The sequence below is a fragment of the Zingiber officinale genome, chromosome 8B (assembly GCF_018446385.1).
Source record: "Zingiber officinale cultivar Zhangliang chromosome 8B, Zo_v1.1, whole genome shotgun sequence".
In the NCBI taxonomy this organism is placed as follows: Eukaryota; Viridiplantae; Streptophyta; class Magnoliopsida; order Zingiberales; family Zingiberaceae; genus Zingiber; species Zingiber officinale.
The window spans coordinates 108,611,387-108,630,257 of record NC_056001.1 but is presented as its reverse complement, the minus strand read 5'-3'; the positions used below and the strand labels follow the sequence as shown (position 1 = coordinate 108,630,257).

Genomic DNA, 18,871 nt, shown 5'->3' with positions numbered 1-18,871 from the left:
AAATGGTAAAAAACCGGTGAATATATAATCATCTTTTAACTACCTCGACGGTCAAAGATCGCATGTAGCTCTTATTTACGTCCACCTCATGCTCGAAAAGAAGGGGAAAAAAAAAATGAAATAATGCTGCAATTAAATTTAATTCAGATTATTTGTCATGTTTAATTATTCAATAATCACATGCACCAAAAAAAACAGCTGTAATCAACATGCCAACCACGTGTTCCACGTTTTGTTTACCCGCGGCCACTATCCAATTTCCTTTTCCAGACATCCACCTCGCGCCCCTGTTGCTTCCTCCATACGTTATGGATTCGGCACGCGTGATAATTGAATTCCCGACAACGCACCGAATCGCCGAACTATAAATCCAGACAACGAAGACGAGCGACGACGCAACGAAGCGAATTGTAAACGGGACCTTTTGCGTCGAGCTATTCGCCGGAGAGAAGAGGGTTTTGCGCAGATGGCGGCGCGGAAGCAGGGGAAGACCAACTTCGCCGTCGCCTGCAACCTCCTCAGCCAGTGCATCAAGGAGAAGAGAAGCGTCACCAATTTGGGGCTCGGATTCGATACCCGACCTCAAGGCCATGATCAAGGTGAGAACTTGCTTTGCGTCTTGCGCTCGGCGCCAAATTCGCGTTTTTATTGCAAGTTCCTGTTTCATTGATTCGTTTCGATCCTATTTTTCAGGCAACTTGGAGGCGTTCCGGCCGCCGACCACCATGCGTCTGCTTCCGGGAGCGGAGATATCCGGAGACGACGATGGGGAGGCAATGGAGCTGTTCCACACTGGGCCAGAGCAGGCCAGGTTTCAATCTTTCATCCATTCTCCCATGAATCAATCGGCACTGTTCGATTTGGTGTGTCGCTGATCATTTTATTGGTTTCTTTCTTGTGCATCAGAGAAAGAGGGAATCCCCAACTCACAATCTTCTACAAAGGGAAGCTCATGGTGTTTGACAACTTCCCTCCCGAGAAAGCCAACGATCTACTGAAGCTAGCCAGCGAGGGAAACAAGAGAAACCAAAACTTAGGTCAAGAATCCTCTTCCTCGGAAGATCAAAACCCAACATTGGAGTCCATGGTTGCTAATTCTTGGTTGACAGCCCAAACAAGTCTCTCTGGTAAAAGAAAGCCTCTCTGTTAATCCAGACGCTTGTTGAGACTCAAACTAGAGTCAAAACTCAAACGATTGTTGTTCTTGCAGATCTTCCTATTGCTCGAAAGGCTTCGCTTCAGCGATTCCTCGAGAAGCGAAAAGATCGGTAGGTAATCCTTACTGCTTACCTTGATGACGAGAGGCGATTTTGCTGAGAGGTTAATTCACCTTCTGAAAAATTAACTGCAGGATCAATGCAAGAGCACCTTATCAAGTTAAGACTTCAGGAATGGCGACTCCATTCAAGCAAGAGAAGAACAGATCATGGCTTGGCTTGACTCCTTAGTTCTTGACTCGAGTTCAGATGATCCCCTTCTTGAGCATGCCCACAAGTTTCAGTTCTTTCTTATTTTCTAGATATTTTTTTTCTTGTAAAGAGGAAATAAAATTTGAGGTGACAACATATTGTCATTGCTCTTACTACAGAAATTTCAGAAATATCAATGTATCAGTTTTTCAGAGAGGATCTGGTTTCTATATGACAACATATTGCCATTAAAGTAAAGCATGTTTCTAAAAGAAGTCTTAGTCAAATTGATACCAACTATCATCTTCATCAAAGTCAAACAATCATTTTTAATTTTGACTTCGACCTGTTCTTGTTGGACTTGGAGTCGCACCATGAGTCTGACTTAGACTCTCATGGATTGGAATGCTTTTATGGATGAATAATTTTGATTGTTTTATTATTATTATTTTCTTCTGAAAAATAAACTTTCTATTTTACGGGTCGTAGTCAAATCTATAATTTCACATGGTTTGATGAAATATACAACAATAACAATCAAGTTTTTTCTCACTAAGTGGGGTCGGCTGTATGAATCCTTTTATGTCATTGAATTCTATCTCCTATTATATTATCATCTATATTTAAATAAATTTTATCTTGTTTTATTATTGCTAATCAAGTCTTTTTGGTCGTCCTCTTCCTCGTTTGATATGCATGTTTATCATGGTTTCACATCGCCTAACTGGAGCATTTATTGGTTGTCTAAGTACATGTCCGTACCATCTTAAACGTGTCTCTCGGAGTTTGTCCTCAATAGATGCAACTCCGACTTTCTCTTTAATGCTCTCATTCCTTATTTTGTCCATCTTCGTATGTCCACACATCCATCTTAACATCCTCATCTCTGCAACTCTCATCTTATGCTCATGTGTTCGAGTCATAACCTAACATTCAGCTCCATATAATATAGCAGGTCTCACCTGCGATTTGATGAAATATATAAAGAAAATTTTATTTTCCATGCTTTTAAAATAACTAATCATGCTATTATTTGACTAGATGAATTGATGGTGTCGGTGATTAATAATTTAATAGTTTTAAATTTTATAGAGAGGAAATTCCAATTTGTCTATTAAATTTTAGTATTTACTTCCATAAAATATATTATGGATTTTTAAAATTATCGAACACTTTAAAAGTTTTCGAATTTTATATTTTCACCCCTATCTATTAATATCAGCTGCAACTTGTACTGTGAATCTGCAAGGGTATTTTGAAAATTAAAAAAAAATAGCATGGGCGAATTGGAAATTTCCCCTCTAAATCGTGACCCGCACGGCCGCACGCAAATAGCCTCCTAATGGCTGACCTAGATCATCAATGGCGAGTCGACGCGGAGTTTACGAACAGAGAGAGGCCATTCACATGCTTCATTCAATTTGTTCGAGATGCAATGTTCAGTAGTAGGTACCAGTCTATTCAATGATCCTGTTTCTCTGATCTAGCAAGAGATAAGGTTTGGCAGTGAGGGATGCAAGCGACGATTTTTTTGGGATTAGTGGGGCGGCTTCTTCCTATTTGTCTGCTCCACCAGTCAGGAATGCGGATGGAGGTTTGGTGGGAACAGCTCTCTCAACAAGTAAAGCCCAAGCCACCGCTGGTTTGCTATCTCAATTTTTATTTGCGATTCGATGCTTTTAAAGTATACGGTCATGTTTATTTACAGAAAATATTGCATAGTAAGTGCAGAATCTTTGGCATTGTTTCTGGAAACTTTTGATGTCCTAAAAGTAACAATCTTTAGCGTTTAAATTGCGGATGCGGTCACAGTGTGACTGATAGTTTTACTTTGTTAGTAGATTTGAGACATTTTTTCGAACAACAAATAGCTCTTTGACCTTGAATCATTGTCTTATAACGCGTGTTATTATGTTAAATGGATTAGGTATGTTATTTCCTTTGATTGGGAAAGTGCCTCCGATTTCCACACCTTTTCTCCTTTCCTGCTATTGCTCTTCTGAACTCTCCTGCAGAATCAGAATGTTCATATTCATGCCTTCTCATGAGAGAATAAGGTATGGACCGTTGTTGTTTGGCATTCATGGTTGAAGATGCCTTAGGCAAGAAAAGAAGTGGTCTTTGAAGAAGTAAATGCATATTATTGTCAATTCAGTGGCCTTTGCTTCAGGTCTTTATGATGGCTAGGATTGTGATGAGAACTTATGGAATTTTCTATATTATGCTTTATATAGTATCTTTTACATATCAATAGCAGAGGACATGCTAGATTAGGAAGTATTTATAGGAAGGTAAACCATAAATTTTGAAGGAAAATATGATCCTCAGGTTTCATATTTTATGCTTCTGCACTTCCATTCACTTGTAACTGGAGAAAAGTTGTAATGAGAATTGAAGTAATGTCCGTACAAACCAAGGATAAAATAATTTCTCTCCTTGTTTCGATGAGGATACACTATACATCCTCATTCAAACTGTATTATGATTCTTAATTATTTCAAAGAAATCAAGAGAATAAAATAAGGCTACATATGTAGTTAGTTAATTTTTGTTATTTTATTAGTTCCAAGGGTTTCAACAGGATAAACCAATTCAAGTCTGGGACTCATCATCATCAATATGTGATTACCCCAACTATTTTAGATCGGCTATATGAATCTTATCCTTTTATTGAGCTCATATTGGGTGAGGATTCATGTTCACAGCTTAGATAAATTTTCGTGCCAATTGTCCTGGCCTAACCTAATGCTTGACCATTTTCATTTGGATTTGGGAATGGTATTGGATGTGTACTAAGTCTGTGACGATTGATCCTTTCTATACAGAAATTATAGCATCCATTCTACATCTGAACTTTCATTTTTCCAATATAAAAAATGCACGAAAAGAAAGAGTTAAAGACTATTCCTAATTGTTTGTTCTATGTAGCACGGTAACAATGATTGACTATCAAATTCTTCCTAAATTTCTAATAATAATTGACAGTCTACAAGGCATGATATCTTCAAATTCCCATCATTCTAGGTCATATTATCTTGGTTAGCTGAAGCTTTGGTTTGTTAACTGAAGCATGGCTTCATAGACTTCAGTCTCTACATATATTAGCAAGATCTTAGAATTCATAGAAATCTAGACAATTTTAAAAGGGAAGGGTCCATATAACAGTATGAAAATAATACTAAAATGTTTATGAATTTTGTCCTCTAAATTCAAATTCCATGTTACCATGGAAATGTGGCATCAGGAAGGTAGTTATCTTCGTTGTAGTAGTTCCACATATGTTGCTCAGAGAGGCAAGACTTCCTAGCATCTCCATTACTCAAACAAGATAGCATGTTGAAAACCTCGTCATGTGAATCCATTTCCTCTCCTCCTGCACTCTCACAAAAGCTGCCATCCATGTTTCTTAGGAGTTTACTCCACCATGCTGATGTCATCATGTTCATCTTGTCATTCCACTCCATGTCATGCTGCTCCCCGATCAAATGGATCTCTGCAATTTCATCAGGATCCATCCTTGGATGGAATGCCCCTGATGCACGGTCAAGTGCATCACAAGAGGCCTGGCAGGAACTCTTTGAGAGGCAGGAGGTCTGGAAATTTGGTATGCTACTATTAGGAGAGTTTGATGAAGATGAAGTTGGCTGTGATGATGGCTGGATTGTGGATTCCCAGCAAAGATTGTCGCTGAAGGGATTGCTTTTATTGTTGAAACATTGAAGGTTTAAATCTAAGCCTAATGGATGATTAAAGAAAGGGTTGTTGAGTTTATCGTGGACAGGTATTGTGGTAATAGGTGGATAAATCCAAGGGAAAGCATGGAATTTACAGGGTAACAATTCGGTATTCTGAAGGTAGGTAGGAAAGGTGTAATTGAATAAATGAGTTTTAAAGTTGATCCTATTCTCATTCAACTCCTTCTGTATCTCTTCTAACACTGCTGGAGATAGCTCTAGAGTTGGAGAAGGTGTTGGATTTTGCTGTTGCTGCTGGAATTTTTGCACCTCAGTTGCATGCTTCATGGTAGCTCTATGAAGTTTAAGGGCGGTTACAATCTCTCGCCTAGCCTCTGCCATGTTAAGTAATCTTTCTTGATAAGGCTTACTTGCATGGAGTCGCCTTCGCACTTGCTTCTTTGGTATTGGAGAATTTACTGATGTTGGGTGTGATTCTTGTTGAGATCCACTGAAGTATCTCCTATTCTTGGAGTGATCTTGGGAAATTTCACTAAAACTTGCCTTGCCTCTAGATTTTGATTCCATGAGATCTTCAGGTCTTGAAGAGCCCAGCTGCTTGGCAACATGATTGATGTAGACACTTGAGAGTTGACATGTATTTAACGTGTGCGCCTCCACCTCCATCTTCTTGGTGATATTCTTTGTATGGGAGTTCCTTGCCATCCCTCACTCTCCAATATTCCTTGACCAAGTTATACCAAGGAATATGAAATGGTAGATGAACTTGGATAGCGATGGATTTTCAGGTTTCAAAGGAGGATGTGAAATGGTAGGTGAATTTAAAGAACCATGATGGATTTCGTCTGGTTTCGTAGGGCAGAACCTATCAACTCTCTAATGCACCGAGATAGATACATAGATACAGAGATGTGTATTCACTCAGTGGATATGATGTAACAAATTTTGGGGGGTTATTTCTTTTCCAGTAAATATTTTAAATGCTTTTTGTAGCTGATAAAATTAGAATCAAAAGATCCTTACAACTTGGAAATCACATTCATAATTACAATCATTACTGTTTCTTTAGATTCTCTATGATTTATGTTTCACTGTACTCGGATACAGAATAATGGAAGTCTGTCATTAGAAAATTTTAATTACTTGAAATTTCTGACTCGGCTGGGATAATGCTATGATGTAAACCTGATTAACAACAAGTGACATGAGTATGCCTGTCCAATAAGTTTTAAAATATTTGATTCTGTTACTGTATAGTGTAATATATTTTAGTTTCTCTGTCCTTGTGAACTTCAATAGAACATAAAGCAAGAATTTTTTTCTTGTAATCTTTGTTGTTTTCTCTTTGGCATGAGATTTCTGCAGTAAATTTCTATATGAATAATCTCACAGAATAATTACGAGGAGTGCTTTATTGAAAATCTATAGTGCCACATTATGCATAACTTCTATTGAAATGCTAGCTGATATGATGAGATTAACTTTCTAAACAAAATCTTAAGATACACTAGATGCTAAAAAGTGAGGCAGAATGTGGTCCTTGGTCATTAGTTGTCTGCCAAGTCTCATTGAAATACCAAATCATTTGGACATCAACAAATGTCTGGTTGTCATTGTTAGGCATTTAAGGCAACAATATTATGCTCTTAAATTATCTCCCTTTCATGTGCCTGGGTGGTCCCATATTTACTGCTGATGTGGTCTGATGCATCCGTTCCATGTGCTTCCTTCAGATTGAAGGTGACATGTGGCAACACTGAACAGGAGAAAGTGAAGGTAGAGGTTTGGATGATTCATGGTCAAAGTACCTTAATATAACTTAGCCCAACCAGAACCAGCTCATCAACTCGGCACCACCAAAGAACAGAAGCTCAGAGTTGGTTTCTTGTGACCTAGATATAGTCCATCTGAGTATCTCATTTATGGGGTGTATGTGTGTATGTGTGGCTATGCTCTATGATTCATGAGGTCACAGTCCTTTCTTAATTATATACCCCAATGTAGGATGGTCCCCTCTGTACATGCATGGGATAATTGTTGTGATGAAAGTTGGACCATGTACTCGTAACCCAATTTCCTTTTACCACCACCACCAACACATTGTAATATTAAGAAGTATGATTTACTTGTTAGATTCTAGTGTTTTCTGGAAACTAGGAGACACTGGGCAGAGGGACCATTTGATCATTCTGTGGCTGAGGCATTTGCAAAAGAAGGCATGTCCTATAGATTATCACTTACGATCTCAGCTAAAATTTCTTGCTCACATCACAGGATCTGAAACCACTTGAGGGAACTGAGTGTAAAGTATTTTAGCATGTTAGACAGTTTCTTGAGCCTTATCTAGTAATCTTTACATCCATTGGTGCTAATTAGAAGAAACCCATGATAGCGAACAGATGATTCAGTTGTACACAACATTACATGCCAGATGATAATACAATCAAGAATTTCACCTTACAAGATGAATTGATAGCCCCCAGACATCGAATGTCGTTCAAGTTCCAATTGAAGAAGATTGAATTCTGAAAATTTTCAGAGCAATATACAAACAAAAGAAAAAAGTTCAATCATTTATTGGACAAAACCATAAACAATTAGTTAGATGTGACTAGTGGACTTAGTTCACATGGTAAATAGATTAAGAAAATAGAATGGAACCAAAATGATCAAATTTGGAATTTGTGGTTCAATTTTGCAAGAGAAAGTACATAATCCAAACACCTGCTACATCTTGTCACACCTCAGATTTCCTGCAGAACTAAGGCTGTTAGGTTGTTTTTTTACAGAAAAATGGCTTCTAGATGATTATTATGAGGGGTTCTGAAATCCTTTTTTGATAAACAAGAGAAAGAATGCACGGTTTGAATCATGATACACTCTGACTTGACGAGAGGTCATGAAGCAATCTGCCAAACAACAAGATATTGTGAGCTAAATATTAAATTAAAATGTATTTATATTTTGACTATCTTGAGAAGTTATCCATAGCTCTATGTGAAATATTCTTCTGCCTTCACTAAAATATTTATCCCAAAAATCTTGCCACTGATCACTTTTGTCTTAGATGATTTTTGAATTTTTTTTTCTGTCCAAGTACAAACAAGGTACATATAATCCTCCACTAGGTTGTATGTGAATGAATGAGCTTCCGGTTGATATTGCTCGATATGCTTAAATTAATTATCAGGGCTATTAGCCGCACAGATTCTTCTCCTGAAATTTCCTGCACGTGTTAAAGTTTCACTGAAATTAGTTGTCAAGCTTTCATTTTATGCAGTTAATTTGCTTGTGAATGTTATGTCCTAATTCTTGGTATCAGTTAAATGGTTTTACGTTGTCAGCTTTAAACCCTTATCAGGATAAGCCTTGTTTGTGTATGAAGATTCGTAAGCTTGACTATCATCATTTTGTAACCCTTCATTTCATAAGTTTGGCTATCTTCATTTTTGTGATTAGCCTTGTATTTTGTGGCATTGTTGGATGTGCAGAACTTCATATGCTTGCCCCTCATCATTTTGTCATTCCATACTATTGTCTTCAAACTATTTGAACTGAAACAATAGCTTAGACCCTTCATTTATGATGGTGCAGGCGGATAAACAAATATAAATGCAGCTCAACAAGTTGAACATGGATTACAAAATGCAAATTTTGGCTTGTTCAGCAACCTCCAACAGTTTTGACGCTGATCACACTTTTTTTGTTTGTCAAATTTATGGGAAAGTGATGAAAGACTTGGAGAATAACTGCAACAATCAAGAGGCATGTTTATCTGTTTGTTTATTTTTATTTTAAATTTCTCTTCTGTTTAAGATGTGTTTTTTTGTGACATATATTAGGGTGGTTCTATCTTTCAAATATCAATGTACATTTATATCTTCAAGTTCAGAAAAATGTGTGCTTGTTTAAATGGTTCTGTTCTATTTTGCCTTAGTTGTATTTGAATTTCTGTTATAACTTATCGAGTGTGTCTCATTTCATATAGACTTGATGCACCTGGGAAATACAATTTAAACTTCCTCCTTTACGTTCAGTCCTGCCGCCACATTGATCCATTTTGGGCGGATGCTTAACTAGAGAAAGCTTACAGACTTGATGCAATAGAAACAGAAATCTCATGTAAGTTTTTGAGGCTTCCTTCTCAAAAGAGAAACATTAGCATCTCAGAACAAATAGCTCATTTATTTTTCTTCTTATTCATGTATCAGATAGACAATTCAATAACCAGAAAATATATTGTAGTAAAGGTAATATGCAGTCCAGAGCTGTGTCCTGAAGCACCATTTTTCTGTTATTTGTAAGGTGCAAGTAGGATCGCTGAGTTGTGGCCGCCAAAACCGAAGGAGTTTGACAGTGCTACCTTCACATCCAACCTCTCCTTCCTTGAACTGACTAGCCGATCCACATCCTGTATCAAATCACAGTGAGAAAGATTACCAAAACTGTGAATCTTGAGTAAGTTCATTCTTGTTTTTTAACAGTATAATTAGGGAGATTGGTGGATTTGCTAATTTGTGATATCTATTAAAATATGCTTAACCGTAAAGCTTTTTACCATAACTACCTCACAGAAAGGTAATCTACTTCTCAGGTAATTTCCCTTTTTCACTTGCAATCTGTTTTTGAAAATTCCAGTGACACAGTGAGATCCTTATTCTCCCTTTTCGTATCGAATAGATGGCAGATCAAAAACCATCATAGTACTGAATGTAGGTCTTTGTTGATCAAATGTACCAGTTTTTGTTTGCTGCAAAGATAAAAAGTATCTACTAGGGAACAAACAATCCTTTTAGAGGGTACTATTTCAAAGGCAACATATTGTTACGCGATTACTGATATTCAATCCCGAACCTAAAGCTCATTTTACCCCTTTCAAGATACCCAACACAGACCTGTGCCGAACACAATTAACAGATTCCTAGAATACCCAACTTGGCATCTCTAACTAATCATATTAATAGTGGTAAGATGAGAAATGCAAATTGATAGATGGTAACATACCACACTTTCCTCTGGATTATCCAGGTTAATGTTAGGATGGACCCAACCTGTTCGAATAGCCTGCACATGTGAAATGGCCAAGATAAAGACATCCATTTGCCCCAAAAAATGAGTGCTTAAATGGATCCATAGTTCTGTGAAGCATTAACTTGCAAGAATGGAATTCCAGGCATCACTGTTATTGATAGTAGCTTTCTTGAATTAGTTCTCATGTTACTAAATTTTGTTTTTTTTTCAATCTGGATTACAAAACTGAAGGGGAAACAGGGGCTCCTATTTGAACTAAAGGGAATTATAACAGGCAAATTTTAACTATCCAAGACATAAAATGCAAAAATCAACAACGATCATAGTGGCTCTTGACTGATTGAAAGGACATAGGAGTTCCTCAACTGTATACCAATACCCCAAAATGAAGAGCCGATCAATACAATTCTGTAGACTTAAGTTTTGCATCACTATGTTCCTCCCACATGAAGTAAATATGCCCATAATTATTTTTTTTGAAAAAAAAAATTGAAAGTTTTCACTTTTGCTATATCCAAATTGGAAAAATATATGTATTATCATCAGTGTATCAAGTTGGCACCATGTTTTGATTATCACATGTGGAATGATCCTTATCTCTCTTGTATAATGTGTGATAAAATGAATTTGAAACCACTGATCAAGTTTGACTAAGGTTTCAAAAAGTGTATGCATGAATGCAGGTGACATGAGTTTGGGTCACAGACATAGCGCATATGTATTTTATTTAGGGAAATATTCAAAAAACATACAAATACATTCTGCAATATTCAAAAACATTTAGTTTTAAAATGATTAACAAAAAGCAATAACATCTAAGTTTTAACACAGCCAAAACAATTAGCTCATAGGCAAAAAAAAATACCTTCTAGTTATAAGTATCAAGATAATTCCTCCAAACTTAATGTATTTTTTTTTGGTCAAGATTTCTTCCATTTTTGAATTCTGACAACATTTTTCAAGATATTGTGCACTCTTTCATTTTGCTAAGTAAGCTCTGTTGATATTTCATGGAACACAATTGTGACTATCAAGCCACATACCATCACTATAGTTTGACCTTCAGAATTTTCAGATTAACTGATAATCAGCAATAGTTTGAGATCCATGAGTATCCAGGTTTACCCCTGTAATATGTTGAGATTACCACATAATGAATTGGTTCTCGGAAATAGTAGGAGTTCAACTCCATAAAAATGTTCATTGAAATTGCAAAATTACAAAATATTGTGGGTTTTTTGTATATGCGTGTGTGAGAGGACAGTATAAAGGTATAGTTTAGTATCCGCGAGTGTCAAGGTTTACCCCTTTAACATGTTGAGATTACAACATGATGAATCAGTCTTGGAAACAGTAGAGGTTGAACTCCATTAACAATAGGCACAGAACCTCCAATTTCTTGTGTTCTAACTGTTACTGTATTGGTCCAATCACTAATGTAAAGTGCCAGCTGCATAATGCTATAATGTATGTAAACAACCTTTCTCGTGGATGTGGTTAGGTTTTACAAAGGACAAAAAAGATAAAATGGTTACATGAAATATTATATGAAGTTAAGAATGCATGCCCTTAACACATGAAACTTTAAGATTGCAGTCAAGTTCCTTTCTAATGCAAGTTGATCATAGTTATCTAACAACGGAAGCAAGGAAGACTAATCAGCTTTTCAAAATCAAGTACAACTTCAGAGAGTATAGTGATCATCACTTAACGACATAAAAATATGGAAGTCTGTAATATTCACAAATTAAAGCTGACAATAAGGAAATGAAGATCCTTACTTGCACTACAGCAACAGCTTCCACTGCCCCAGCAGCTCCTAATAGGTGACCAATCATGGATTTTGTTGAATTCACCTTCAGCTAAAAGTTAAGTTCAGTTAGATCAGTATAAGGGACAGAAAAAAAAAATAGGCATTTTTTACTCCAATTGCACACCTCGGGATTACTTCCAAAACAATGACTAAGAACTTGGTATTCTTTTAAATCACCAAAGGGCGTTGAAGTTGCATGGGCATTTACATAGTTAACGTCCTCTCTGCACACTCCTGATTCTGATAGAGCATTCTCAATGCAAAGAATTATTCCCCTCCCTGATTTATCATATGCCCATTAGGTTCTTGTGAATATTAAAAAAAAAATGCAGTGACAAGTGTTACCTTCAGGATGTGGCTCTGTCACATGGTAAGCATCACAGGTGAAGCTTCCTCCTAGAAACTCGGCATAGATTTTTGCACCTCTTTGCTATAGATAAAAAAATATAAAATAAACAAAGAAATCAAGGATGATTATAAATAAAAAGATGAGAAGTCCCATACAGGAAATACAGCATCAATATTTCTTAACCTTAGCATGCTCTAATTCTTCCAACAGTAGCACGCCAGCCCCTTCCCCAATCACAAATCCATCGCGATCCTGATAATTATCAATCAACAAAATAAATGAAATTCATGCACCTAACATATAAACTCAATTTATAAACCAAATAATTTTGATAAATGTGTCTAACCATTGAAAGAAAAAAGAGTTAACTTGATTTTTTTTTTTAAGTTTTGCTTTGAATGAAGCAGTTTATATACTCTTCTGCTTTGCAGGCAAATGTTTCCAATTAATATTGTTCATCAGACTGCATTTTATTGCAAGTAAGATACTTTCTTTGAGGAAATTAGAGTTTGAATATAAGCATATGGACTCAACTTACAACGTCCCAGGGGCGTGATGCTTTTTGGGGGTCATTATTCCTCTGCGAAAGTGCTTTGCATGCCACAAAACCACCTAATCCTGCAATATGTTCATGGAATAGATGACAATAGTTGTGAGAAACTGTTGACATCAAATGAAAATGCACACCGATAGGTATGATCGCAGCATCAGATCCACCACAAAGCATCACATCCTGTAACATTAGAGAGAGGAGAGATGTATTGTAGAAAGTCTGACACTTGTGGTTAATTTATGAACACTGAGTGACTTACAGCTTCACCTCGTATAATATGGTTGGCTGCATTCAAGATACAGAAATTGCTCGTTGCACATGCAGTTGAAATAGAATAGTTTGGGCCCATCCAACCCTATGAATTTGACAACGAGGTACATCCAATTAATGTGTTTACAAAAAAAAAAAAAAACATACACAATTAAACATGATGAAAGAACAGTTTGAACAAACCAGATCTATTGCAAGCATTGCAGAGCCCATATTTGTGGTTGCCAAGGGCACAGAGAACGGACTTATCTTTTTGTATGAGACTCTCAAAGCTTCAAGTGCATCATTGAAAATCTGCAAAACTAAAACTAAAACTATATAAGCTTCACTCAAAATGAACAATCCAAGTCTGATAATGTGTAAGCTCAAGGAAAATTCAAAAAATAAATACTTTGAATGCAGTGTCAAAATTTCATCAATAATTACTTTCAATTGTGCTTCATGATTCGGGAATGTTCTCAGTAAACAAACCTTCATTCCACCCAAGGCAGACCCAATCAACACTCCACATTTTGTTTTCTCAAACTGGCTCATCACCTCTTCTGTGACTCCACCATCTTCCAATGCTTTTTTGGCAGCGGTAAGCAAGTAAAGCATGAAATTGTCCATCCTCTTCACTAGCTTGGGAGCCACCCACCCATCTGTAGAAAACGATTTAATCTCCCCAGCAATTCTCTACAAAAGAAAATGTTATGAGCAGCTAGTCCTCAGAGTAGTGCCTAAATAGATTAGAAATTGGTTTAGTTAGTGAGGAATAAAAGGGAACACTACACTTAGTAGAAGTTCTACCGTGGGATAACTGGAACAGTCAAATGCTTCAATTTCACTTATGCCACTGATGCCCTCGAGGAGGTTATTGTAGAAGATATCCGGATCATGGCCTAGAGGAGTAACCACACCCATGCCGGTCACAACAACCCGCCTCAGATTCTTATTCCCCACAAGTTCCTTGGCTGACCCCAAGGCAACTGTTATCAATTTCCCTGAACCACAGACACTGAATTAGTAGAGCAGGCAGCCAGCCAAGAAATTTGCAAAGAATAGCACATAACCACTTCATGATAAGGAATGAAAAGAACCAAGTAACACAACCAGACTGATCAAAATGCAGTTATGCACTGAACCAGTTAGCTTTGTTTCTTAGATATGTTATCAAACCAAACAGCCTTACCCACTGTCTGCATATGTCTTACTCTCACAAAAGTCACAGAACTAATTAAATTAACTAGTATATGGGAAGAATCAAGATCGCATTGGCCAGTAAGATTTTAGCTATCAAGATTGAGAACCAAACAAAGAGAATGCAGATGCCATAACATTCAGCAGAAAAATATTTGTGTGATTCCTGGACGAACAAAGAAGCTATTTTTTTATCTAGGAATATTTTTTAATATTGTCATCACGCTTTCAGGTTAAGGAGAAGCAACAAAAAAACGTCAAAAAAAAAAAAAAAGGATGTCCAACGCCGAACTCCATGACAAACCCTGATCTCGAGGACTAAAAAACAACGACTAAGAAAGCATATCCCACAATCAAAGCCCTCGAGATTGCTTGGTAAAGCAACCTTCATCAGTTAAAACAAAAGAAACAAAATGAAATAAATAAATAAATCAGAAACAGAGGAGAAGCGGTTAAAGAAACAATGGCCCTTCTGGGCGGCACCCTACCGGAGGCGGCGGACATCCGCGGGCGCCGTCGATGGACATCGGCCTTCCACAGTCCAAATAGCGACGACCGATTGCCGTGACCGTCGACGCCGCAGGACCGGTAGAAGTCGGGACAGGGCTCGAAGGCGAGGTAGGATCTAAGTAGGGAGTGGATCCCGGAGCCACGAAGGCCTCCGGACGGGATCGCCGCGGCAGGAAAGCAGCGGCTCCTCCTAGGCCCGGCGCCCCCGCGACGCACCCCGCGACGGGTCTGGTCGGAACGCGCGGTGGCTGGAGACGACGAGGAGGACAGGCACGCAGCGGCGGCGATCCACGCGCTGAGGGGCGAGGCGACGGCCGCTCCCGCCATGGAGCGAGTGCTCGAAACAGAGCGACGAAGGCTGAGGGGCGTGAGTGAGAACGGAGGGCGGTGCGCACTATTTAAGAAGGCCAAGGGCATGAATTTATGCTACGTTTACCTGAAGTCGAGGGAAAGGAGAGGAGAAAGAAATTCATCGACAATGTTTACCTGAGGGAAAAAACAAAAGGAAAACTTTAACCGACCTGCAGGAGGAAACATAATGATTAATTACAATAGAGGTCGTCACTTCAGAGTTTTTTACTAATTTACCATTGGAAAGGGAGATAAATTAAATATGAAAAACCCTATGATTTATTATTATAATAATATCAATGTAAATATTATGTACCAGCTCGTGGAGACAACACGTAGTGAATAGTGATTAATAATCAACAAGGATGAAAATTAAAAAAAAAAATAAATAAAGAGCTTTTATTGCTACTCCATAACCAAGTTTGGTTCCACCTAACGTCAAGGAAAGAAAGCATCTTCGATCGAATGATACTTAAATGAAGGGTCTTTTTGTCTTTTTACCTTTCTTCCAAGTCAAAAATAATTTCCCCTCCTTTCAAGTAAACGAATAAATGAAGCCCCCCAGCTTCCTCAATCCTTTTCGTTTCCCACGGAGGTAAAAGAGAGAGCGCGCACGTGGAGTGCGAGGGAGCGAGGAAAGTGGGAGGAAGAGCGTGAATTTATTAGCGAGGGAGGGAAAGGCTGAAGCTTGAACCAAAAAAAATATCAGAAAGTTTTCACTTTGACGTTCAATTCGACCGTACAAATTTATAGGGCAAGTATACATTCCCCTATAAAATAATACAGATACTCTTCTAACGCACTATATGTATACTCCCAATTTTTTTATTTTAAATTATCAAGTCATTATTCCAAAAATTAGTAGTTGTCTATGATTTATCTTGGGGCGCATTGACGAAGATACTAGAGGTGAACGTATTCATCTTTTTGCCGCCACTTATTTTTTTATATAAATTCAATCACATTGTAATTGTTAGTTAGAGCCCTAGAGTCAATCATTTGATGATTGTTGTATAGACTCATTGTATCATATTCTTATATATTAATAAAGACATTTGTTTTGGTTATTATACTTACTTGTATTGGTGTCAAATAATTAAGTATAGTAGCGTCTTTGAGTAGAATGTTCTCACCTATATCAATCGATTGGTTGAATCGATAGTGAGATGATATAGGGAATATTACTCTTAATCATTCCTAGTCGAGTATTAACATTCAGGGATAATGTTAATGCAACGAGACTAGCATGTAGGTCAACTCGATGATTTGATCTCACAAGTCATGGATATGGAGATATCAAGTTGACACATGGGTATGCATTGGAGAATGTATACTGAATGACCCGCCATGAAAAGTATCATGGATCATTATATGAGTGTCATATACTTTCTCATGTGACTATTAATATGACTACTAGTCCTTGGACCTGAAGTCACGATGGATCCCTACATAAGGAGTCAAGTACTTTGGCTTCGTCAAACATCACCCGTAACTGGGTGGACTATAAAGGCGATTACTGGGTATGTAACGAATTATGCCTCAGTGATGTAGATGGGATCTATCCCTCTTATATGACGGGAGCGACATCGATATTCTTGATAGAGTGAGACCACGAAATGCATGGTCATGCTCAAATGAGTCAATATGAGATATTGAGCTCATTTGATTGAGTGAGTCTACTTGGAGTTCAAGATTTAGATTGATTAGAGGATGACACGGTCTATGTCTCACATTGATCAATCTAGATGTCTAGGATAGAAGGACAATGTCATATATTGTGAAGAGTCACAATTAGTAGTCACAAGGTGATGTTGGATCTCAATATTCTTATAACTTGGATAGTAATGATGTGTTGCTAGATACCGCTCATTACTTATGCTTCTAAATTAGTTTAAGAGCATTGCCAACGTTATAAGAACATATAGGGTCACACACAAAGGACAATTAAATGAAGATTAGGTTCATATGATGAACCAAGAGGATTAGATTCATGTGATGAATCAAATTAGATTAAGAGTAATCCTAATTGAACTAATTGAGTTGGATTCGAGTTGATTCATGTGTTCAATGAGTCTAATTTAGATTATGACTCATTGAATCAATTTAATTAAATGAATTAGATTCATTATATTAAGTTGGTTTGAATCAAATGGTTAGATTAGATCAACAATGAGAGAGATTTGGTCAAGTTTGACTTGACCATTTGCCGCCTCATTTGTGAGTTGACATTAGGAGAACCAATGATGATGTGTCACATCATTAAGACTAGCACATGTGTGTGTCATCTCATGGAGATTACAAATCTCCTCTTTAATGGCCACATTAAATGAGAATGGAGGTTACAACTCCAATAGTGGCCGGCCACATTTGAATTGCAAGTGAATGCAATTCAAGGTATTCATTCCATCTTCTTCCTTGCTCTCATTCTCCTCTCCCTCTCCTCCTCCTTGGCCGAACCATTTAAGGTGCTAGCACACCTTTGTTTGGTCTTCTCCACCTAGTTTGTTCGTGCGGACACTTCTAGAGGATCGTACACTTGACGATCTCGAGATCCGGCGATCCGTTGGACGAGCGGAATTGTGAAGGGCATCGCATTGAGGGTAAATTCCTTCTCTTTGTAGATCTAGTTTAGAACTAGCATAAGAAACTCGTACTCGTAATGTTTTTCGAAAATTTTACTTCGCACGGATCCGGTGGCATGAGAATCGGGGTTTCCGCAACGCGAAAAATATTACGAGTACGAGTTTCTTATGCTAGTTCTAAACTAGATCTACAAAGAGAAGGAATTTACCCTCGATGCGTGGAGAAGACCAAACAAAGGTGTGCTAGCACCTTAGATGGTTCGGCCAAGGAGGAGGAGAGGGAGAGGAGAATGAGAGGATCGTGTGGATACTTCTAGAGGATCGTACACTTAACGATCTCGAGATCCGACGATCCGTTGGACGAGCGGGATTGCGAAAGGTATCGCATCGAGGGTAAATTCCTTCTCTTTGTAGATCTAGTTTAGAACTAGCATAAGAAACTCGTACTCGTAATATTTTTCGAAAATTTTACTTCGCACGGATCCGGTGGCATGAGAATTGGGGTTTCCGTAACGCGAAAAAGTGATTTTTACGGTCCAAAATTTCTAACAGTAATAATTGTAAAATCATAACTAGAGTAATAAATTATGTTTAGCAGCTATAAAATCATAATTATTATAATTAAATAGTAAAATTATATTACAGCAGTTAGAATTAAAAGTCATAAATTTAATACATTATAATTATTTAATTAATTATTGAATCACTGGAAACGTAGGAGTTGTTTTAATATTTTTCTTCGTAGTGTTACGGAGATATTTGATATGAAAAATATATTCCAGATATGAAATAAGTTGTCTTAATTATCTCATCAAATTAGAGATAGATATATCAAGACTATTTAATTACTCACTGAAGCACTTGAAACATGTAGCATACACACAACAAAAGTCCATTAACTCAATAAAAGTCCATTGACTAGTTGACTTATTTATTTTAAGATTTATGAGTTTAGATTTTAGTGTTTCTAGCCAAGCAACTTATTTATAAAATTATCAATCTTCTTCTAATTAAAAATTCAATTCTTGATTCCTCTTTGTACACGAATTGTAATTGTAATAGTTATTGATTTGTAACTGCTACAACTAATAATGTAGTTGCATTAACTATAATTTCTTAGTTGTTACAA

General features: G+C 37.3%; 3 protein-coding genes and 1 long non-coding RNA gene across 5 annotated transcripts; 2 read left to right on the top strand and 2 right to left on the bottom strand.

The window, feature by feature from the left end:
- The first annotated feature begins 375 nt into the window (after window positions 1-375).
- LOC122015902 (protein TIFY 10a-like) lies at window positions 376-1,625 on the top strand. Its single transcript, XM_042572992.1, has 5 exons — window positions 376-599; window positions 694-811; window positions 907-1,127; window positions 1,211-1,268; window positions 1,352-1,625. Exons 1-5 carry the CDS (start codon window positions 467-469, stop codon window positions 1,446-1,448), a joined length of 627 nt encoding a protein of 208 aa, XP_042428926.1. The 5' UTR covers window positions 376-466; the 3' UTR covers window positions 1,449-1,625.
- A 2,663-nt stretch (window positions 1,626-4,288) lies between these two features.
- On the bottom strand, window positions 4,289-6,984 carry LOC122016631. The gene has a single exon (XM_042574005.1). It carries the CDS (start codon window positions 5,807-5,809, stop codon window positions 4,631-4,633), a length of 1,179 nt encoding a protein of 392 aa, XP_042429939.1. The 5' UTR covers window positions 5,810-6,984; the 3' UTR covers window positions 4,289-4,630.
- Window positions 6,985-9,090: 2,106 nt separating this feature from the next.
- On the top strand, window positions 9,091-9,785 carry LOC122016632. The gene is made up of 2 exons (XR_006121145.1): window positions 9,091-9,226; window positions 9,410-9,785. It is a non-coding gene; the product is annotated as an uncharacterized LOC122016632 (long non-coding RNA).
- Window positions 9,269-15,196, bottom strand: LOC122016630 (3-oxoacyl-[acyl-carrier-protein] synthase II, chloroplastic-like). 2 transcript variants are annotated; one of them, XM_042574003.1, is made up of 13 exons: window positions 14,788-15,196; window positions 13,910-14,103; window positions 13,592-13,795; window positions 13,304-13,414; window positions 13,110-13,205; window positions 12,985-13,030; window positions 12,836-12,915; window positions 12,481-12,549; window positions 12,294-12,378; window positions 12,073-12,227; window positions 11,917-11,997; window positions 10,109-10,168; window positions 9,269-9,515 (listed from the first exon to the last, which is right to left on the bottom strand). In XM_042574003.1, exons 1-13 carry the CDS (start codon window positions 15,134-15,136, stop codon window positions 9,399-9,401), a joined length of 1,647 nt encoding a protein of 548 aa, XP_042429937.1. In that variant the 5' UTR covers window positions 15,137-15,196; the 3' UTR covers window positions 9,269-9,398. The 2 variants fall into 2 exon arrangements, with proteins under 2 accessions (XP_042429937.1, XP_042429938.1); XM_042574004.1 differs by lacking the exon at window positions 10,109-10,168.
- Window positions 15,197-18,871: the final 3,675 nt, after the last annotated feature.